Source organism: Pyrus communis, chromosome 12 (genome assembly GCF_963583255.1).
Source record: "Pyrus communis chromosome 12, drPyrComm1.1, whole genome shotgun sequence".
In the NCBI taxonomy this organism is placed as follows: Eukaryota; Viridiplantae; Streptophyta; class Magnoliopsida; order Rosales; family Rosaceae; genus Pyrus; species Pyrus communis.
The window spans coordinates 5,719,427-5,740,161 of record NC_084814.1 but is presented as its reverse complement, the minus strand read 5'-3'; the positions used below and the strand labels follow the sequence as shown (position 1 = coordinate 5,740,161).

Here is a 20,735-nt window from a genome sequence, read left to right as displayed (position 1 = left end):
TATTAGCTTTGACCAGGTGTTGGTAGATCGCTTCGGCCGGAAGATACTTACATATGACACCACTTTTAAGCACACTATATGATATGTGTTTTATGAAGGTTTTATGACATGCTAGGGTTTTCGGAAAACCTATTACATATTATATTATTGAGTTTTCATAGAACTTTGGGGGTTAGTACATTGATGAATAACTGTTTCAGTATTACTTATATATCAACTTGGTCCACTCATGTTTTGTTTTGCGCCCCTCAGGACATAGGAACAAGGCATACGATCCGACCTACGAGGCATTCCCCTACTAGTGATTTCATGTCGTCCACTCTGCCTTTGACATCACTTGTAATAGCACCTTCTGTTATACCATGTATGCTCTGAATATGTCATGCATTATCACTATCATTTTATTTGACGACGGAATATTATTATATTATTTTGGTAAGGTTTATATTTGAATATTACATTGTGTAGTTCGCGCGAAATTTATAAACATGTTTCACATGTTCTCGACATATGCATTCATTAAATGGCTTACGTCACCTCGAGTGTCGGCTAGCACGTGGCTATCCCGTTGTCCGAACATCAGGATCGGGGCGTGTCAGATTGGTATCAGAGCATACTTAGGACTTCCTTCTTCCATTTGGTAATCCTAAGCTTTCTTGTGGCCATAATCTTTCGTCCTTCTAAATCTTGTTTGCCTCTTATCAGAATCATGGATCCTACTGGTGGGAATGTACCTCGGCGACCTCGTTCTAATCTAATGGGTGGAATTCAGCAGTTGACCTCCGCTTTGCGAAATGCTTTTCCTAGGAGTAACAGGCCGAGTCGTACTTATATGGAGATTGCTCGTAGCCACGTTACGGAGCTTAATGTAGTTGGAGCCTATGAAGAGGCTGAGGATTGGCTAGAGAAGCTGGAGGACACCTTAGAGAGTATGAGATGCCCAACGTCTGAATGGGCGAATACCGCTGGTTACTTCCTTCAGGGGAACACGAGATATTGGTGGAAGTTAGTCCTCTCGCCCATGTAATTCTTTGATGACTTGGGCTACATTTAGGAGACTTTTCAGCTCACACTTTTTGAGACCCAGTTATGAAGGATTCCACTTTTGAAAAATCTTCTTTTAGCATCTCTCTATTTTTTATGGGTGACACGAGGAAGATGTGTAATTTTGTAACCTATTAATTTAACGGGTCAAATTGAAATTTAAACTTTTTTTACCATTTAATTTAACAAATTAACACAACGCGGATTTATTTGTCAAAGAAGTTATCATCATAATAAAACTTGCATATTTAATTATTATTTTTTGAACAATCGATATTATTTACACTAAAAGGAGGAGTGGACTTAGCCGCATAATGAGCTAATAATAATATGGTTCAAATTTGTTTTTAATAAAAATCGAATATAAAATCTCACACTTACAAGTAAAGAAGAATTTTCTCAATGATGAAAATGATCTTCAACATGTAAGTAGGGCTAGAAAAAAATACCAAAAATCCCAAACCGAACCGAAAAAATCCCAAATCGAAAATCCTGAAAATTTCGGTACCCAATACCGAACCGATCCCAAAATTTTCGTACGGGAATTGGTCTCAAGTTTTTGGGATTTCGGTAATCCCGAACTGAACCGAAAAAAAAAAATATATATATATATATATATACATATATTATTTAATTTTTAAATATATATTTAGAATTTTAATAGCCGCCGGATTCTGTTGAGATTTAATCTCAACCGTTGAATATAAATCAAACCTAGAATTTCTATTGATTCCTTCAGATTCGTGGAACTTTGTTGCATTGAGAAGTGGTGAATGCATGTCAATTTATGCTGAACATGAAAACATTAGATAATGCGGGAGTCTGTTGAGCAGACTTTCCTCTTCTCTATTTCTAAACGTTTTCCACTTAACATCATTTTAGTAGCTTAAGCACAATTGATTGGGTTGAACCAATGAATTTAACACTTTAATGATATCGCATAATGAAATTGAAAGGGCCTTCTTCCCCTTAATTATCAAAATTGAATGTTCTTAATGATGCTTGAAACATAGATTAACAAGGTTGCTGTCTTTCCTGATGTGCAGTGCAGATTTGTAAAATATATAAATGATTTTCCACTGCACAGCCAAGATATGCTGTGCAGATTTGCAATATATACGTGATTTTCCATTGCACAGCCACAGCCAAATTTTGATAAAGCCGAAAAGCTCAAAAATATTTCGGGATTCCCAATTGTCCTGAAATACCGAAATTATTTTGAAATTTCTAAAAATTCAATTTGAAATCGGTCTTGAAATTGAAAATCTCGATAATTTCAATTCGATAATTGAGGCTAATGTTTCAGTTCGGTATTCAATACCGAACTACCCTTTTATCTAAGGGCGAAGTGGAAGAAGTAGCAGAGCAATGAGTAGGGCGTGTGAAGTGATGGGTGGTAAATAGAGGAGGATAATATAATAATTCTAGTCCAACAACATGTCGGGTCATGATTAAGGTGTCCCCACGAGTGCGTGCTAGCTGTCCCACGTGTCTCCCACACAACACGCGATGTGGGGCCCACATCATCATCCTCATCATCATTATCTACGCTAAAGCCTAAAAGCCAACATCATGGTTTTGATTTTTTGAGTCACTTATTTAATTAGGCATTGCCCACTAGCCGACAAATCCCCATAATGGCCTTCGGGGTGTGGGCGCCCTTCCAGTCATTGGGTTTGATTGGGAGAGTCTTTGACCGTACAAGGGTCTTTCCCCCACTTCATGTGGTTCTCACGTGGACTAGGTCCCTCCCCGCCTCACACCACCAACCCCAATCCCATCCCCACCCCCTCTTTATTTATTTATTTATTTTATTTTTTTAAGTACAACGATATATTTTATACTAAGAAAAATAAAAGTTCTACTAAACCATAATTAGCAACCTAATTTAGTATCGAATTTACCATCTACGAGATTCGAACCTAAAATCTCTTACTTACAAATGAGAAGGAATACCACCAGACTGTAGTATTGATTAGTCCCTCGTTCCCTCTTATTCTATAAAATAATCATCTATTTTTCTTCTTAAAGCCTATTTTTAAGTCAAAAATATAAATTAGAAAGAGAAACCCCTAAAGGCAAGAAGAACAAGAGAAATCCTATCTATGTTATTTGCCTTTTTTTTCCTTTCATTTTAATTTAATTTAATTTCGTCAAATTGGGAGAAAAAATGTTGAAAATGTTAAATAAAAAAGTTGCATGTGTTCATAAAATACTCTGACTAAATTCATATTATTGATCGTTTGCATCAAACTTTCCTCATTATTTGATTACCTACATCAACTTTCATCGACACCATTTATTTTTATTTTCATTTTACTATTTTTCTTTCTTAGTGCATGTGCTTGTATGAATTCGGGACTTCAAGAAAAGAATTTATAATGAATGATTATTTCAATCTGCAAAATAAACATGTATAATTTTGGTTTGCAATATAGTTTCAGTTTTTCAAAAAATATAAACAGAATACAATAATCTAATAAAAGAATTCAACTACAACAGAACGTACCACAGAAGAAAAAAAAATTACAAATGGTTGTCAACGATTTCTTCTTTCAAATGGTCAACATATTCACTTTTTTTTTTTTAATAATACACTAAGATGGTGGATGGGTAGGTAAGCCATTAAATATGCTAGCAATAATAATGCGGTTTAAATTTTTTTTCTTTCGAGAATCGAACCTATAACATTTTACTTACAAATGAAAATGAATACTATTATATTGTAGTACTAAGTTGCTGAACAACAAATTAGTTAGAAATTGAAAAAAAAAAATTATATGGGAGAAAACTAAGGAGTAAAGTTTTTAGCAATTTGTCATAATATTAATATTTTCCAATATCCTTGTTCAAAAAGTATTTTCCAATATCAGTTTTTAGCAAACATGGGAATGATGCGAGAGCAAGAATCATAGGTTGGCTTCATTTTGTTCATATTATCCGTACAAGGTTTCTATCCCCATGTGAATGGCACGTGACGCGAGACCCCCTCCTTCCTTTGGTCTTATCTGCTTGATTAATACGTGCAAGGTGACCTCCCGATGTTTATGATGCAACAGGGGTCTGGACCCATCTGGCTCCTCAATAATTTGAGCTAACTATCTGGGCCACGTGGCAGGAGCTTGTTTGCTCCCCTCTCCCGTTTGCTACAAACTTATTGATTAGTCATGTTGCTGATTTCATGCCCCAAAACGATATGTTGTGTCAATTTCTAGATCAAATGACCGGACCGAATTTCATCTCAATTATTTATTGACGATACTTTTTTTATCGATGTTGCTTTCTTGATGGCTCGACTCAGAAGTCGTTTAGATAAGCTTCATTCCTCTCCATATATAAATTAGACATACAGAATTTGATTTTTATAACGTTATCGCTATAATAGTACGAGTCTAATCGAATTGAGTTCAATTTGTCGTTAAGTGATAGTGTGATTCACATACTCATTTTTATTTTTAACATATTTTTTAATTTCTGACCGTTGAATTGAATTAATTAAAAAAAAATGAATGCCAACAAAATAAGCAAGTGCGAGGCAACTCAATAATTGTGAATATGACTTGCCTTCTTAAAACACGAATGCATGGTATCTCGCAATCCAAACTACCAAGTAGGCTCGATGCACAGGAAAATATGCTTATGCTGCCTCCATCCATGTTGACTCTTGTCTTGGAAGTAGCAATTTCTACATTCCTCACAATGATATTTTGATTCGTGTACATTAAAATATCTATTACTTGTTTCTCCTTTAAAGAAGGAGAAACACATAGCCCCAAAGAAGTAATATTAAAATAAATATAGAAATTAATTTGTTTGCCATGGTATAGCCTAGTTGATGATAGATGTTGAGGTCACAACATAAAACTGATTGACAATATGAAGAGTGATCAATTCTTAGAAGCTATTGCAAAATTTGGTCAATCTCTGATATGATATTTTGCATTTCACACCGTCACAATTGTTTCCTCCTTCCATTTTTGTATGTTGCATTTCTATACTTACAGTTTTGGGTAATTTTCAATTTAATACCCTCAAGTTTCACAAAATTTGCACTTTAGTACACCTTTTTTTTTGTCTCACTTTTATATATAAAGTTTAATTTTTCAGTCAAATGCTACGTTAACTGATGACATGGTGTAGCTCTTAATTTTTGACCTGCCAATTTATGCCACATGGAGTAATTAATTAATAAATATTAATAGGTAAATATTTTTTAATAACTTAAAATTGAGAAGAAAAAAAAAATCTCTCGCTTCTCTCTTCTTCTCCCTCCTCGACTCCATTAGAGCAATTTCACCCATTGCCAAGGGGCAAGGGCAATTACCCTTTAACCTAAAAGACCACCTTTAGCGGGCAAAAAGAAAGAGGGCAATTGGTTGGCCATGCAAAACCCGCCCAACTACCCATGCAATTAAACCCGATCTTGTGCCAACAGGCACGGATGACGTCAGCGATATTTCATATTTTTTGTGTGTGGCATGTGTAATACACGAGCAAGAGAGGAGAGTTGGTCGACAACATATGCTGTCATGGGCCCTACTACAATAGCTCTAAAGAAGAGCCAAATGACTCTATGACGTGTCACAAAGACCTGATGATCTGAACTGTTAGATTTCCAACGGTTCAAATAATTTGAAAAAGTTACCGTTGTGCCACGTGGTGTTCAGGTTCGGGATGGCAATTATAACCGTTAAACCCGATAACCGTGGATAACCGCCCGAATGGATTGGATTTGGGTATGAAAATCCAGGTATATTTTAGGTATGGGGAAAAACCGTGATTATTATTCGATTATGGTTTGGATATGGTTGTAGCGGTCCCCAATCCGTATCCATCCCCATATCCAAACCGAATAATATATATTATATATAATATTAAAGTATTAAAATAAAAAAAATGTATATATATATATATATATATATATATATTATTCACCGAATCCATTATCTTGATAATACAAAAATTGCATTGTGTGAGTTGCATTTTGTGGAAAAGTTCAAAAATTTTAATATGAATCAAAATCTATGAGAATTCAATGGTACTTATGGGAGATATCAAAAGATCAAACCAACATTATCAACGTTTAGCTTTAATTTTTATGCTTCATAAGATCCATTCATTAAATCATTTTATACATCAAATATTTAATGACGAATATAATATTTACTAAATTATCATGCGTCAATTGAATGAATATATTTTTTTTATTGATGAAAATGGATATAACTGTTAACCGATGGCGAATCCGTTACCCTGTGGGTATGGTTATGGATAATACCCAATGGTTAATTTGCGGTTATGGATATGGTTAGTTTTCATGGTTATGGGGATGGATATAGTATTTTCGTCCCCAAACCGAACCGTTGCCATCTCTAGTTTAGGTGCGTCTAATTTCAGAAGAGTAGAGAAATCAAAAACAAACTAATCATGTTGGTGCACAAAACTGTGTTGACTTTAGAACAACGCAAAGCGTCAAGGTGTGACCTTCACAAGGTTGCTTCGATCACTAAATTAAGGTATCATGTAAAGAGATAAAGATAAGGAAGCAAACACAAGATGTACGTGGTTCACTTTAAGTTGGGCTAGGTCCATGACGGTAGAGGAGTTTTCATTAATAATGTAGAGTTTACATGATGCAAAGGTTTAAGCATAATCATCATCGTTAAGTTCTAATAATGGATTAACTAGAATAATAGCATTAGGGATCAATTGTGGGAGAATAACTCATTTTATAGTGAGAAGAGTCTCATACTTTCATTCGCGGTCGATTTAGGACCCTAGGAGCTTTATTCTGGTGTTGACACGTGTCACTTGTGATTGGTCCTTTAATTGGAGAGGAACTCATGTGTTTCGGCAAGGTGCCTCAACACAAACCTTTCAGTATGTATTTGAAGGTAATTAGTTGATTAGTACTCGGTAGTTTCAAGATTGGTGAAGTATGGTATGAACAAATCCAAGGGTAGAAAAAGAGGAAAAAAAAAGAATAAATTTTTTTAGGGAATTGTTCTTGGCACTCCAAAAATCTCATTTTGCATTCCAAACTTTCTACAATTAGAAAGAAAAATACACTTGTGAAAAGTGTAGAATGAGTTTTTTTGGAGTGCCAACAACACTTCTTTTTTCATTATAAATACCTCACCCTCTTTGTTTATCCTATACTACAATCTCCTATATTTATTGTTCACTTTCCAAATCTTCTTTTACTAAAATAAAATAAAAAATGAGTGAGAAGGCAAATTGGTTTATCATGGCAGACCTTACTTTGCTTGAGGGTCGAGTGCATGTTACTCGTAACCCTGTCATGGAAAATGAGATGAGGGTGCAACAAATGCGGAAGAAGATTCATGCATAATTTTTCGAACAAATTCAAGGCACATCCTGGACTGAGCAATCCCTGTCGAGGTTCGTCCCCACTACCACTACTTAACTCCTCTCACCATCATGAACATAACCCGCTCCAAATCGACCCCGTTTGGCTTCTATTTCACGACGAATTGAGCTCGCTTGTTGTGAGTTTCTCGATGACGAACTCGTCATTCTATCCACCTCGACGCCAACCACCACTACCAATCAACATCACAGGAACCCATGATGATATTTATGGGTCCCAATCACTCATCAGTGCAAAGCCACGAAGTTCCAACAATCCATGACTTCCATGGTGGTTTTCACCATCTTTCTTCCATAATCAAGCTCTGGTGAAGGTATGAATGTTACTCTACTTGTTGTAAGCCATCTTCTAGTAAAATTTAAGCCATTTTGGCGTTGGCCATAAAATTTAGCGAAGCTTGGTCATCGCGTTGCATGCCCAGTGACCAGACCTTGGCTTCTTAAGCTAATTTCGATGCCCTGAATCTGTTTTTATATACGTTTGTTGAGATTGCACCGTTTTAGCCTAGTTCTGTAATGGACGACCATTTGACCTTTGTAGTAGGAGGGGATCAAAGTGTTGAATCGTTATGAAATTTTATTATGTTGTTGTGTACGTAATGTGATGCTCTTAGGAACTGGTGGACTGGAAATTCAATGTGGGAATCTTTTGAATAGAATAATTAGGGTTGTTGACTTTAGCGGAAAGCACTTTGACCGAAGGTTGACTTTTGGTCATCATGTCCCGAATCATTTTTAATTGCTAAAGTTAGCATTACTAGTGCATGCATTGTGAAACTAAACTTGTAGAAGTGCATGAACTAATTTTTAAGGATAAAAAATCAGTTTATAGTTTTGTTAAGTAACCTATTGGGGGCACAAAGGGAATTTTAAAATTTTTGTTTACTTGTTTTTTGGCTAGGTTTGTTGGGATTTAGGCTTTTGTCTTTCCTTGAAATCATTCAAAACTAGTGGAGTTCCATGAATGTAATTTGTGTTTTTGTCTCTATAGGTTAAACTCTTTTTTATTTTACTAATATGAGCAAAATCATTTAGCCACGTCAAAATTAGTGTGGCGCAATTTTAGGTGTCAAAACATGTCATGTCATCAATTAACAAAATATGTAACATAAAAGTTAATTGAAGTACCAATGTGACATAAAAGTTAAACTTTAGGTATGAAAGCGAGACAAAAAAAAGTAAATACAGTAAAGTGCGAATTTTGCGAAACTTAATAATAGTAGAGTGGAAACTACCCTATATTATGTAAAAAAAAAAAATTTAATCAATGACCAATAATTAACAATAAAAAAATTAAATATATAAAGTACACCGAAACATAATAAAATTTTTGCCCTATAATGTGTATGTTCTTTCTTAAATAAGTTAAATTGCATAGTGAAGGTTGTTCAAAAACAATAAATTGAACCTGTTGGGCCTCTCTTCATGGATTCCAAGCTATCATTTTAGTTTTTTGGTTTGATCAACATGCTCCGATCAATGATTGATTTCATATTAAACTGACCATAGATATTATACTGAAACCAAAAATGATTTCTTGAATCAATGAATCAAATATTTGATTAACTGTCAACGAAAACAAGAACAACTGATTTTATTGCGCAATTAAATTAATGTGCATTTTATAAATGAATGCACCAACACACATGCACTCACATGCACATTCACATACTTAGTTTAGCAATTACAGGGCTTACTTGGGACATTATTCGTGCGAAATGTAAATTTGTACACGAAGAAAAGAATTTAAAGGAAACAAGGTTTTCGATCACATTATTCGGGAGACCGATTCTCTTTAACTAGTGCAGGTTGTTGTAGTCTCTGGCCAGATCACACTCTGTTCAGCCCAATACTAGATAAAATTAAAGAAAGTTTAACGAAAAGCTTTCGGTACTGTTTATTTTAACGAAAAGCCACATTTTCACACTAGAAAGTCAATCCTGGTAATATTCACTTTACCTTTTATTTTGTTCTTATCATTAAAACTCAAAGTTTTCGAGCTCTTTTCGTTAGTTTTCCTTAAAATTATCAAACCTTGTCCAAAATTTTTCTTTATTTTATAGCATGAATCCTTTTAGTTTTACGAACCTCCTCGAGATATTCCCCCTGATGCGTTTTACTTTTACACTTGTACTGATTAATTTGCAAAGCAGAACAGCATGGCCTTCTATTATTACCTCTCATGTGGATCCTATGTGGCGCAGCGTTTTCCATGGAGCCGACGGACAGCAAAGCACACGTGTACCTGCCCACCCACACGTGCAATCCCGGTCAAACTTACCATGTCTTTACTGGATCTAGTCAACGGTCAAATCCCTCCTCACCCCTACAATTTTTTTAATATCCCAACCGTGCCCCTCACGACTTCCTCTCACCTTCTTGATCGGCCGTGCGGGTGCCCCTACACGCACAAACACTCCCTAGCCGTTCGATGCTGCACGTGCGACCGATGCCGTCAAAGATGGTTTTGAAATTTTATGGTGGGTCCCACGTGTCCGGTTCTCTGACCTGCTGAGTTGGTCACCATGTGTTAAACTGTTGGACGAATCGTTGCTTAATTCGGTTTTTCCGTTAATCGATGTTTCTGTCGGGGCTGCACGTGCGTCGCACGTACGATATACAAATATCATAATGCTGAAGTGCTATAATACAACGGAATTAACGAATATACCCATACTTAGTTTAATTGGAGGTGTAGTCTACGTGCATAAATAAAGGGTACTATTGGAAACTTGAAAAGTGGGTATGATTTTATAAAGGATTGTGTTTGGGAAAAGCATGTTTTGTTGGTGGGGATTTATGTATAATTATTGGGAATGACAGAGGATATTAGGCTACTATAGTTTTAAATTTTAATTTTACTTTATTTTAGTTTTGGTACAAGATTGAGTTGAGACTAATTAATCTTTTGATGAAATATAACTCGGAGGAAGATTCTCCTTTTTTTTTAATCTCTTTCATTTTCTCTCCTCTTATTTAAACAATGATGATTAAGTTACGACAACATTTATATTGATTTTTTTTTATAGAAAAAAAAAGACAAAAAAACAATAAACTATGAGAACAAAGAAGAAAAAGAGATGAACATAAAAAGAAAAAGAATCTTACTCCGAATAATTGGCTCTCCAACTCAATCACGTCATTCCTTCAAATGATGAAAGTGTTCAATTATTAATTATTAAGGGATTTGATTTAGTGAAAAAAAAAATGGTAAAATGATTAGGGCATGAGAGCAACCAAGTTGAATAAACAAATGGAATCTCCCCTTTTTATAAATTCTAGGGTTCCTTCATCATTTTGTAATCTGAGCATGTGTTGCTAAGACGTCGAGTTAATCAGCTTTAATCTCAGCATAAACCTGGCCTACTTGCATTATTAATTATAAATAATAACTAGTTAATCAATCTTAAGCTGGCAATAAGAAAAAGTAGCATAATTCATTTAATCTTGATCACGAAGGCTCCTACTGGTTGCGTTGCATGCATCGCATCAGGTTTAGTGGAGCCATGCATGGACTGCAGGTCGCCTTGATTCCTTTGCACCATTTGAGCAAGCTTACATCATTCCTTGATTTACACAAGTTGTACATCGTTCATTATTCTTATATGCTTTGCTTATGGTCCTCTCACGCATAAAGTTTTGACCCCGTTGCTAAATTTATCATTCATGTTAATCAAAGAATCAAATAAGTAGTGGAGGATCCAAAATTTTAAGATTGGGAGGTCCCAAAAATAAAGACCGAAAAATTTGAAAACAAAAGTAACATTGAAAAGTTGATGATAATACATTTCATTCATCATCATACTCAAAACAACATTACAATCTACAAATCATAATCAAGTCCTCCACGACTAGGTTTCATAGTCTGAAAATGCTCCATCATAGATTCATTACCAATATAAGAAAAACATTTTTCCTAATGTAAACAACTAAACTATCACTCAACAACTGATCTCTCATTTTAGTGTAGAGTGGACCCTTGATGATATTCATAGCAAAAAATGCCCTCTTCATTGAAGCAATTGCGAAAAATATCACTAATCCCCACAATTGACAAAAATCACTATCATAATGCAAAAAAAGAATAAGTTGATCTTCGAGTGCCAATCCATCTCGTTCCTAGAAATCTTTAGAATACAATGGAGAAAGACGAGCTAACTTTTCTTTGTCAAGAGCACTAAAAACGAATCATTTAGATTCAAACAAGCCAAGCAAATATGCAATCTAGTATTCCCTGCAGTGAAATGATCATCTAATTCCGTAAGTTGAAAATCAATGACCTCAAAAAAGAGTTTCACTTTGTAACAATGACGCTTGGTCTTTCTTGGAAGGATAGTCCTTCATTCGAATTATTTTTCTCAGGTCTCTCTTATTATTCAAATCTATATGACACTGATTTTGTCTTGAACTTGAACAACCCGAACTAATAGATGGTACTATTGGCTTTCACTTGAAAAATCTTTCCATAATTCTTATTCCAACACTACACTATTAATAAAAACACACAAAAAATATACCTACGAACCAACAAAAAATATTCATACAAATTCCAATAAATCAAATAAGTATACAAGAATTCCAATAGATCTAATGAGTATACAAGCATAAAGCATATCAATAATAGACTATACATCTCCATCAATGTCTAATATAATTCAATCGAGATTAGATTAGAATCCTAAAATACTAACTTGAATTTTGAAACAAACAGTGGTGCAGTGAAGAATTTTGAAACAAATCGAGGTATGAGATTGGTGTACGATTGAAATATGAGATTAGGATTGAGAATTTAGGGTTTAGGTAATTGGGGGATTGGGCGCTGGGACTGTGGGGGGGGGGTGATATGAGCATATTTAGCCGACTTAGTTAGCTTGTTTTCATACATTTATGTTGTTAGTTCATAGTTATTTTAGTAGTTTAAGCCATTTTCGTGTGTTTTTAGGTTCATATGGCTAAGGAAGCAAAAATGTACATTTTGGAGCAAAATTGGGCTTGGAATGGATAGCTTATGCTTGGAGCAAAAGGAATGGACGAAATTGAAGACCTAAAGGTGTTAGGATTCCTAATCTAAGAAGGATTCCTAATCTAAAAAGGATTCCTAGTCAAAGAAGGTTTCCTACTTGAAGTAGGAAAGTTAAGCCAAGGTTTCCTATTTTTGTTTGACCTTTCCTAATCCTAAATATCCCTAAGTTCCAGCAACTTTGAAGGTATCTTATTCATTTTAGGACACAAACCAAAGATTCCTTGCACTATCCTAGTCTATGTCGCACATTTCTTACCCTTTTCTTCCAAAATCTGCCATATATCTTCTTTCCCCTTTTATTCTAGTCAATGCCGCAACTTTCCTTTCCTTTTCCTCTTAGAATTATGATTTGTTACCCTTTTTCCTTGAGGATTTGGAGCTAAAAACCTTCCCAAATTAATTACTTATTGCCTTAACCTTTCTCCCTCTATATATACATAATCTGCCACACTTATGGGAGATTCTAGACAGCCATACACATCCATAAGAATTCTCTCTCATTCTCCCCATTCATTCAGCCATCATCCACCCCCTACCACCATCCAACCTATCCATCCATCACCATAATTCATACCCAAACACCCTTGTGCCGCAACAAAGAAGGAGAAAGAAGAGAGGAGAAGCCTTGGACGTTTTGGCCATTCAAACTTGGATTGTTGGAGCGTTTCTAGGTGTATTCAATCTTTGTTTTCAATGTTTAATTTATATTCTCTTTGTTTTGTTGTAAACATGAGGAGCTAATTTTGTTTTGGCTAGAGGAGACTTTGAAACTATGATTATATTTGCAATATGAATTGATTAATTTCAGTTGTGATTTCATAAATTGTGAATGCAATTTACTTAATTGTTTGATGGATAACTTATTCTTGTTTGTTGATTAAGGGTGCACACTTAATTTGCATGCTTGAATTTGGTGCTAGAATATAAGGGAGTTTCACATAATCGTTACAAACTTATATTCACAAGTAGTTAAGGTTGTTTTCACAATCATGTTGAGTAAATTCCTAGCATGAGTATCATGATGTCATAGTTACAAGTGCTTTGTCAATGCTTATGATTTTCATTGAACGTAATGATCTTTGATTGTATCTCTATTATGATGTCATGTAGGGAACTTTTGAAGAATGCTTTGGGTTGTCGTATGATGTCATCCAATCCAATAACTTAAGGAAAATCTGAGGGTTAATTAGTGATGTCACGGTTAATCTGAGGTGTTGAGGTTCATGGTTTATCGAAAAGCAACTGGAAATCAATTTGTATGCAAGTGTGTCATGTGTGGAGAAGGACCCTCTAGCTAGCTAATCACCCATCCATATATCCAAATTCGTTCATAACTTTGTCTAGTTTAGTTTCTGTTTTGTTTTAATTCAAATTCGTCCAAAACCCAATCCCCTTTATTTAGTTGTGTCAAATCTGTCCTAAAGTGTGTTTTTGAGTATTTTGAGTCAAAACCAATTCTATTTTCGTCCAAATTAAGTCCTAGATTCTAAATTGAGTCTTTTGGATTGTTTTGTGTTGTTTTGAGTTTTTTGAGTTTGTTTTGAGTCATATAAGTTTAGTTAAGAGTCTTTGAGTTTGTTTAAGTGTTTTTAAGCATATTTTTGTATCTTTGAGTCAGTTTTCATTAGATTAGCAATCCCTCCTAATCCCTGGTCTAGAACGATCCTTACTTATATCTATACTACAATTGTCAAAAATAGGGTTTAATTTGTGTGCTATTATATATTACATCAGGGGGCTTTAAACCACTTGACTAAAACGGTGTCGTTTTGGACAAAGTCTTTTAAAAATTTCCCTTCTTCATTGTACTAAAAGAAAAACAAATCCTTTCTTCTTCTTCGTGGTCATCTTCTTCGTGAAGCCGCCCATCGCAGGCCCACAAAGCAAAGCTTTCATGTTCGAGTTCAAGGGGTACCCGAAAAATTTCAAGCAGGGATTCAGAGTCGCCGATGAGTACTAAGACCTCCTAGGTCCCTTTATACAACTCTATAAATCCACCACCGCAACCTCTATTGATCCGCCATTGCAAATGAGTATTGAGGAAATTATCACACGACCAAACATCCCTAGTTCTGCAAAGCAAACATCCTTCTTCTCCCTCTCTCCGCCCATAGTTTTCTCCAAACCAGCAAAAACATTGCAAATCTTCCTTGAGGTTCTTTTTCACCCACTGATTGTAACCACTATGTAGATCCATATTAATTAATGGCACAAAATGTGGCTTCAAGATCTTGCTCGTCGCACAAGCATCACCAGGTTGAGATCAAATGGTAAAAATGACTCTTCGAATTAATGATGACAGGTTGCAATCATTGCCGTCGTCCATAACGGAGGACGACGATCGCAGTTCTATAGAAAAAAAGGATTGGGGTTACCGGAAAAGAGAAGGGATTCAGTGTTCGATGTGGGAGAAGAATTAGAAACTTAAAAATGGACATGTGTCTTTATTTTCTTGGGGTATTAGGAGGTCAGTAAATTTTGAGTATTGAATAGTCAGTACCCAAGTATTATCCAAAGCATGCTTTCTCTTTTTGTAAAACGCGCTTCAATTAGAGAAAATGGTTTGCTATTTTGCTAATGAACTACGATTTTGTTGAAGACCCAAATGAACTGGCCTGGAGTTGTGTATATTTGGGCCTCGCTTGTGAAATATTGGTTTGGTCAGGAAGATTGCTAATTTCGTGCAAATAGAGCCAAAATTAACTATTAAATTATAAGGACTAATTAGATTATTAGTCTCCGTGGTGATAGAGAAGTTAGAAAATAGCCTTTGTGGTTAAAAAAAAAAAAAACTAGGATTTAAATTTTTGTGGTGAAGTTTGTTAGGATTTAGGCCCAAAATTGAAAATTCCGTTAACTCTCCGTTAATTATTAGCACATGAACCACACATATTAGGCTAAAACATACCTCTCCGTTAATTGTTAGCACGTGGGGTTATATGTGAGGCTAACTTTGTATTTTTAGTTCACATATGAGTCTCGTGTGTTAACAATTAACGGAGAGTTGATGAAATTTTTAATTTTGTACTTAAATCTTAACAGACTTCACTAAATGAGCTTAAATTCTGATTTTTTTTTTATCACATGAATTAACTTCTAACTATCCTATTACCACGGGAGTAGTAATGTATATGGGCAGTTGGGCTTCATCCACACAGGGTTTGGCCCGATATCGAGTTGGAGCCGGTTGAAATGTTTGACCACTTAGTCCAAAGCAGAGCTAAGGTGTTAGCTGACGTGACTTTTTAATTACGTCCTGCTTAAATATTAGGATTATGGTTATGTTTGAATTGGCTTTTAGAAAGAAAAAAGAACAAAAAGAAAAGAAACCCTAAAGTCGTTCATTAGACTTTTTCAATATTTATTTTGTATTGACATGGTAAGCATGCCGAGGCAAGTACAAATCAAGGAATTATTTCACATGCACTTTTTTTTTTTTATAAGTGAGACCAGAGAAGAGGAGAATCGAGCATGTGAGTTTTTTATGTATAGTGATATTTTTAACGAACTAAGCTTCAAATCTATTTTGTTAAGAAGGCACTTGAGATATCGAAACCACACTTGAAAAAAAAAAATAAGAGTAAACATCCACCAAGAATTAGTTAACACAAACTTCATATGCAGTAAGATGTGTTATCTATCTATAATGAACAAAAAGTAATCGAATTGATGAGTCAAAATCCATACATTTATTGAAGATGTTTACTAAATTATCTGTATTTTTAAAATGAGTGATATTAGTTCTCAATAAGCTATTTACTAATCCACATTAGTTGAAATAAAAAATAATTTGATTACTAAAACTTCCTTGTTCAAAATAAGTTCTTTAACATAAAACTTGTTAAAATGAATGAGCAAACTTCAAAATTCAAATTTTAGAAACCTTTTTGGATTATTTTGGGTAAAAAGAAACTAACTACCACTTGTTAGAGTGGAAATGGAGTTTTGTTTGGAGGTTTAAAAGAAGATTAAATTCCAATCCTTGGTGTCCCAGATGTCCTTCAAGTTCTTAGGAGTGTCAAATAATGGGACAGTGTATCATTTATTCAAATTTGAGGCCACTTAGAGCATTTTCAATGGAAGTTCCTATTTAGGGACTCCCACCACCACCATTGAATACTCATTTAAAGCCTTAAAAGGAAATTTTTGTGCTCCTAGTGGAATATTGCTTTCAATAGAACATTTCTTATAGTAGAATTCCTAAATTTGAAGTTTTTATGATTTTATGTGATAATCTGATTAGGTGCATATTTTTTGTTTTTTTTTAAATTAATTAAAAGTATTAAAAGCTTCAATTAAGATCGTGGGTCCTATTTTCCACTCAAAGTTGTGTCCCTATATATGAGTACATACGCTATGTTTCGATGAGTCCATATACTTTAGGCACTCACTCTCCGATCCATTAGAGATTCATTTTGTCTTTGTACTCATTTTATACAGTGATTGTCCCTTGAGAAACTCCACTAGAAATGCTCCTAGACCTCGTTTACTTTTAATATGACTCGGACATGTTTACATACACATCACTTGGTGAATATAAAAAAGGTAATGCCAAAGAAACCAACTATTTAAACCATATTTGTAAATCACATATCGTAATTGATGATGATTAGATTATTACTTAAGTCTTGATTAGCGTTTATATTTTTATTAATGACATATCACAATGATTTGCAAATTTGGTCTAAAAAATTGATCTACCTAACTTGACTCAAATAAAAATTCGACGCCTCTCCTCAAACATGCTTACAACCACAGCACCTCATACTATCATCATGCATCCTTTTGTCCCTTTCAAGTTGGTATCACCACATTACAGGCACAGCAATTGATAAGCAAGCAACCAACCTTTTTCCTCTATTGGGCCACAAATAACCAAGAGAAACTCAGAATGTAGCAACCAGGAACTCAATGTTCCTATTTTTGTCTCAAAAATGAATAGAAGAAAATACCGAATAAACGAAATCACTCTCTTTGTATGCAAATCACGGTTTAACACATATATAGAAAACGGGTCGAAAAGGAAAAGGAAATAAAAGATCAGGTTACCCAAGATCATAAAATTTCGAGATCTATTATCTTCATCAGAGAACAAGTCCTGTTATTCCAGAACAGAGTTCAAGCTGACAATTCACACATTAAGCAACAAGGTTCTTAAAATACTGCAAAATCTTGCTACCTGATTAACTTTTCGATCATATTACCTTTGAAACGAAGGCAATTACATACTGGCACAGAAATATGAACACTTAATCAATTTTAACAGTCGACAAACACCATGTGAGGCTGCAGCCACAAAGAACAACAGCAAAGTAAAACATTTGATTCCGAAGGTTTGGAATTGTTATGATGTGAAACCTGTCACACTCTGCAGAATAATTTGTACCAGTTTATTGATACTTGAAGAAGCAGCTAAAGCTGACTTCCATCCTGATTGTGAAGCACAAAATAAATGTCAAATACTTTGTATTCATAGAAGTAGCATTAATACCAAACGGTCGCTAATCAGATCATAAATTGTAGTAGGAATAGCATATCAAATGTCAGGCAGAAATAAGCTTGATTAATCAATGACAGAAAACAAGTTAAATAAAACACAAGTGCCTCTTCCGCTCAGATATCGGTTTTAATGACACTCTTTGTGACATAGAAACTTTAAGAATGAATTGAAAATAGCACAAGGAATCGTAAAAGAATACAATGCCTTTGTAGCATGAGAATAAAACTAGGCAAAGAAGCCAGGCTACACAAAACTTCTGTTTCATACCACTATCAGATTAAAGGCAAAGTTATTCTGTTGTACCATTGAGCCAAGGGCCTGTTTAAACACCGTTTTCATGTGCAACCATTCAAGTTCCCTACTTCATCTCTCAGATAACGCCAAATGCCAATGCCAAGGTTCAATCCAGCAAGTACAAATGGAATTTGGGAGCCAACAAAAGAGGGGGAGAGGAAGAAAAAGGGAGGGAGGGAGGCAGAAATCACGCACACCAGAGATTTAACATCACATACAAATCAGGAGTACAATGATTAGCATTAACTAATTAATCTGACGTGGAGATACTAAAAAAGATCCTAACCTTGAAGCACAACAAGATAATTGAACTCATTCATGCCATTAAAGAAGGAATCAGAAGAATCAAATTTCCTACACACGCATAAAACACATTAATTTCCCACATGCCTGAACACTAATTGTGCAAACCTATATGTATAACCTATTTACTTGCCTTAATGCAAAACTTACAAAGGGTACGGGCATCGGTATCTAAAAACATGAAACGAAAATTCAAAGACGAAACATGCAGATGTCTTAACATTCAACGTCAAAAAAGGTTCGCCTTGTCGGAGCTTTTCCAGAACAAGGAAGGATGCAGTCACTAAACCCCGTATTGAAATAGGGTTTGCACAACAATGCAAAACTCTGCTCCCCAACGATGTAGGGAAGCCAGTTAAATGTTATAAATAATAAAACTATCAGAATCATTCAAAAAATAAACGAAAGCACAACGAATCTCCCACAAGCCTAATCACTGAATACCATTAACAAGAGAAAGTTGTGAAATTGACGCTATATCATGCACATATATATAAACTCCATATACATATTAGACCTACTTCCATGTAAAGCAACTAGATTTACCCTGCATCCTGCCCCCTAATGAGCAATACAATAAGGCTGAAAAAGAGTAAACTAAACTAAACATAAAGAAAGGGAAATTAGATATCCTTTCTCTTTTTGTTCAGCCTTGTATAGGGTAAATTCTAATTCTTCTTCTGTAAAAATTGAGCACATTATACCTCAAAAAATTGAGGCTTCCACTCCACAGGTGCAGCAGCAACTTCCATTTACGCAGTTTTGAGAAAATCAAAATCTTCAGGTCACCATACAAATCTACCTCTGCAACAAGAACCCAATCATTCATTAGCACCAGAACCCCACAAAACATGAATTCGCAGAAACTCACACATAAAAAAATATACACCTTACATGGAGAATGTGCGGACTTATAAGCATCAGCAGTGACACCAACCAGCCACAACCCAGGAAAAATACTCTGCAAGTTCATTCAACCCAGAAATAAATTACATAAAAAAAAAAAAAAAATCATGTTAAAACCAACCAAAAGGGGAGAGAGCAAAGTGGACGTACATCGAGTTGTTTCTGAACATTCTTGGGCCGCTTCTTGGGCCTTCTGGGGGGCCTCGACCCGGTCATCACGAACACGTCCTCTTCAATCTCCTCCTTCGACAAAGCGATCCAGAACTTGCTCTTCACCTTCTTCTTCTTCTCCACACTCTGCCCCTCCGCCAGACCCCTCAACCTCATCGACTTCGGCTGCTGCTGCTGCATCATTTCGCTCTGACTCCGGTTTGGCCCCTCTGGTTCCTGCGCTTCCCGGTTTGCGGTAGCCGCAGCGTTAGGGCCACTCGCCTTTTGAAAGGACGCCGTCGCCGGAGGTCTTCTGGGCCTCAAATTCCAGGGCTTCTGAAGTAGCACCTCAGCTTCCTCCTCCTCTTGATCGCTCTCCCGCTCCTCGCTCCTGCGACGCTTGTTTTCCGAGCACGGGATCACCGATAATCGGCGGCGATCGGCGCGGGAGGACCCGACGTGGTTGTATCGGTCTGATTCGGAATCTGGCTCGGAGGCGGGTCGGCGGTAGCGGTTGTGGTTGTTGGCAGTGGCGTTCTTAGTCCCCCATTTCAAGAATGTGAGTGGGAAGTTGTGCAGCGGCGGCTTCTCTGGCGCTGTCGCCATTATTCCTGATCAACACGCAGAGCTCAAGCCTTCAGAGTTTCAAGCCCACCAGGCGGCTATACATACAAAACAACCTATATATAATATATATCTATCTATCTATCTATCAATCTTGTATGCTAGTGCTTTTAGAGAGAGAAAGTGGAGGAGGAGAGAGGGAGCGATGGGGGGGAGAGAGAGAGAGAGAGAGAGAGAGAGAGAGAGAGAGTAGGTTGTGTGTGATGACAGGGAAAGGAGGAGACGGGGGAAGGCTTACCTTGCTTATTAATTTATACGAGTACATATACAGTACGGAGACCGGGAGCCAGGGCTGCGGTTTTTTCCTAAATGAATTTTAATGAATTTTCTTATTTTAATGAAAAATTATATTTTTATATTAAAAAATTAATTATGATATTATTCATTTTACTTTTTATTTTATTTTTATCTTTAAAACTCAAGGTTTTTAAGTCATTTTCATTAATTTTTCTTTTTTATAACCGTCTTCCGTGTACGACTTTATGTCGTTACGGTTTTGGA

The 20,735-nt window shown here is 35.7% G+C and overlaps 1 protein-coding gene across 3 annotated transcripts; it reads right to left on the bottom strand.

The window, feature by feature from the left end:
• Window positions 1-17,731: 17,731 nt before the first annotated feature.
• Window positions 17,732-20,338, bottom strand: LOC137711439 (uncharacterized). Of its 3 annotated transcripts, XR_011065057.1 has the most exons (4): window positions 19,611-20,338; window positions 19,449-19,515; window positions 19,259-19,358; window positions 17,732-17,887 (listed from the first exon to the last, which is right to left on the bottom strand). XR_011065057.1 is itself a non-coding variant. In XM_068450680.1 (3 exons), exons 1-3 carry the CDS (start codon window positions 20,214-20,216, stop codon window positions 19,353-19,355), a joined length of 684 nt encoding a protein of 227 aa, XP_068306781.1. In that variant the 5' UTR covers window positions 20,217-20,338; the 3' UTR covers window positions 19,023-19,352. The 3 variants fall into 3 exon arrangements, 2 of the variants coding, with proteins under 2 accessions (XP_068306781.1, XP_068306782.1); XM_068450680.1 differs by lacking the exon at window positions 17,732-17,887 and having other exon boundaries at window positions 19,023-19,358; window positions 19,444-19,515; XM_068450681.1 differs by lacking the exon at window positions 17,732-17,887 and having other exon boundaries at window positions 19,117-19,358.
• Between the last annotated feature and the right edge of the window lie 397 nt (window positions 20,339-20,735).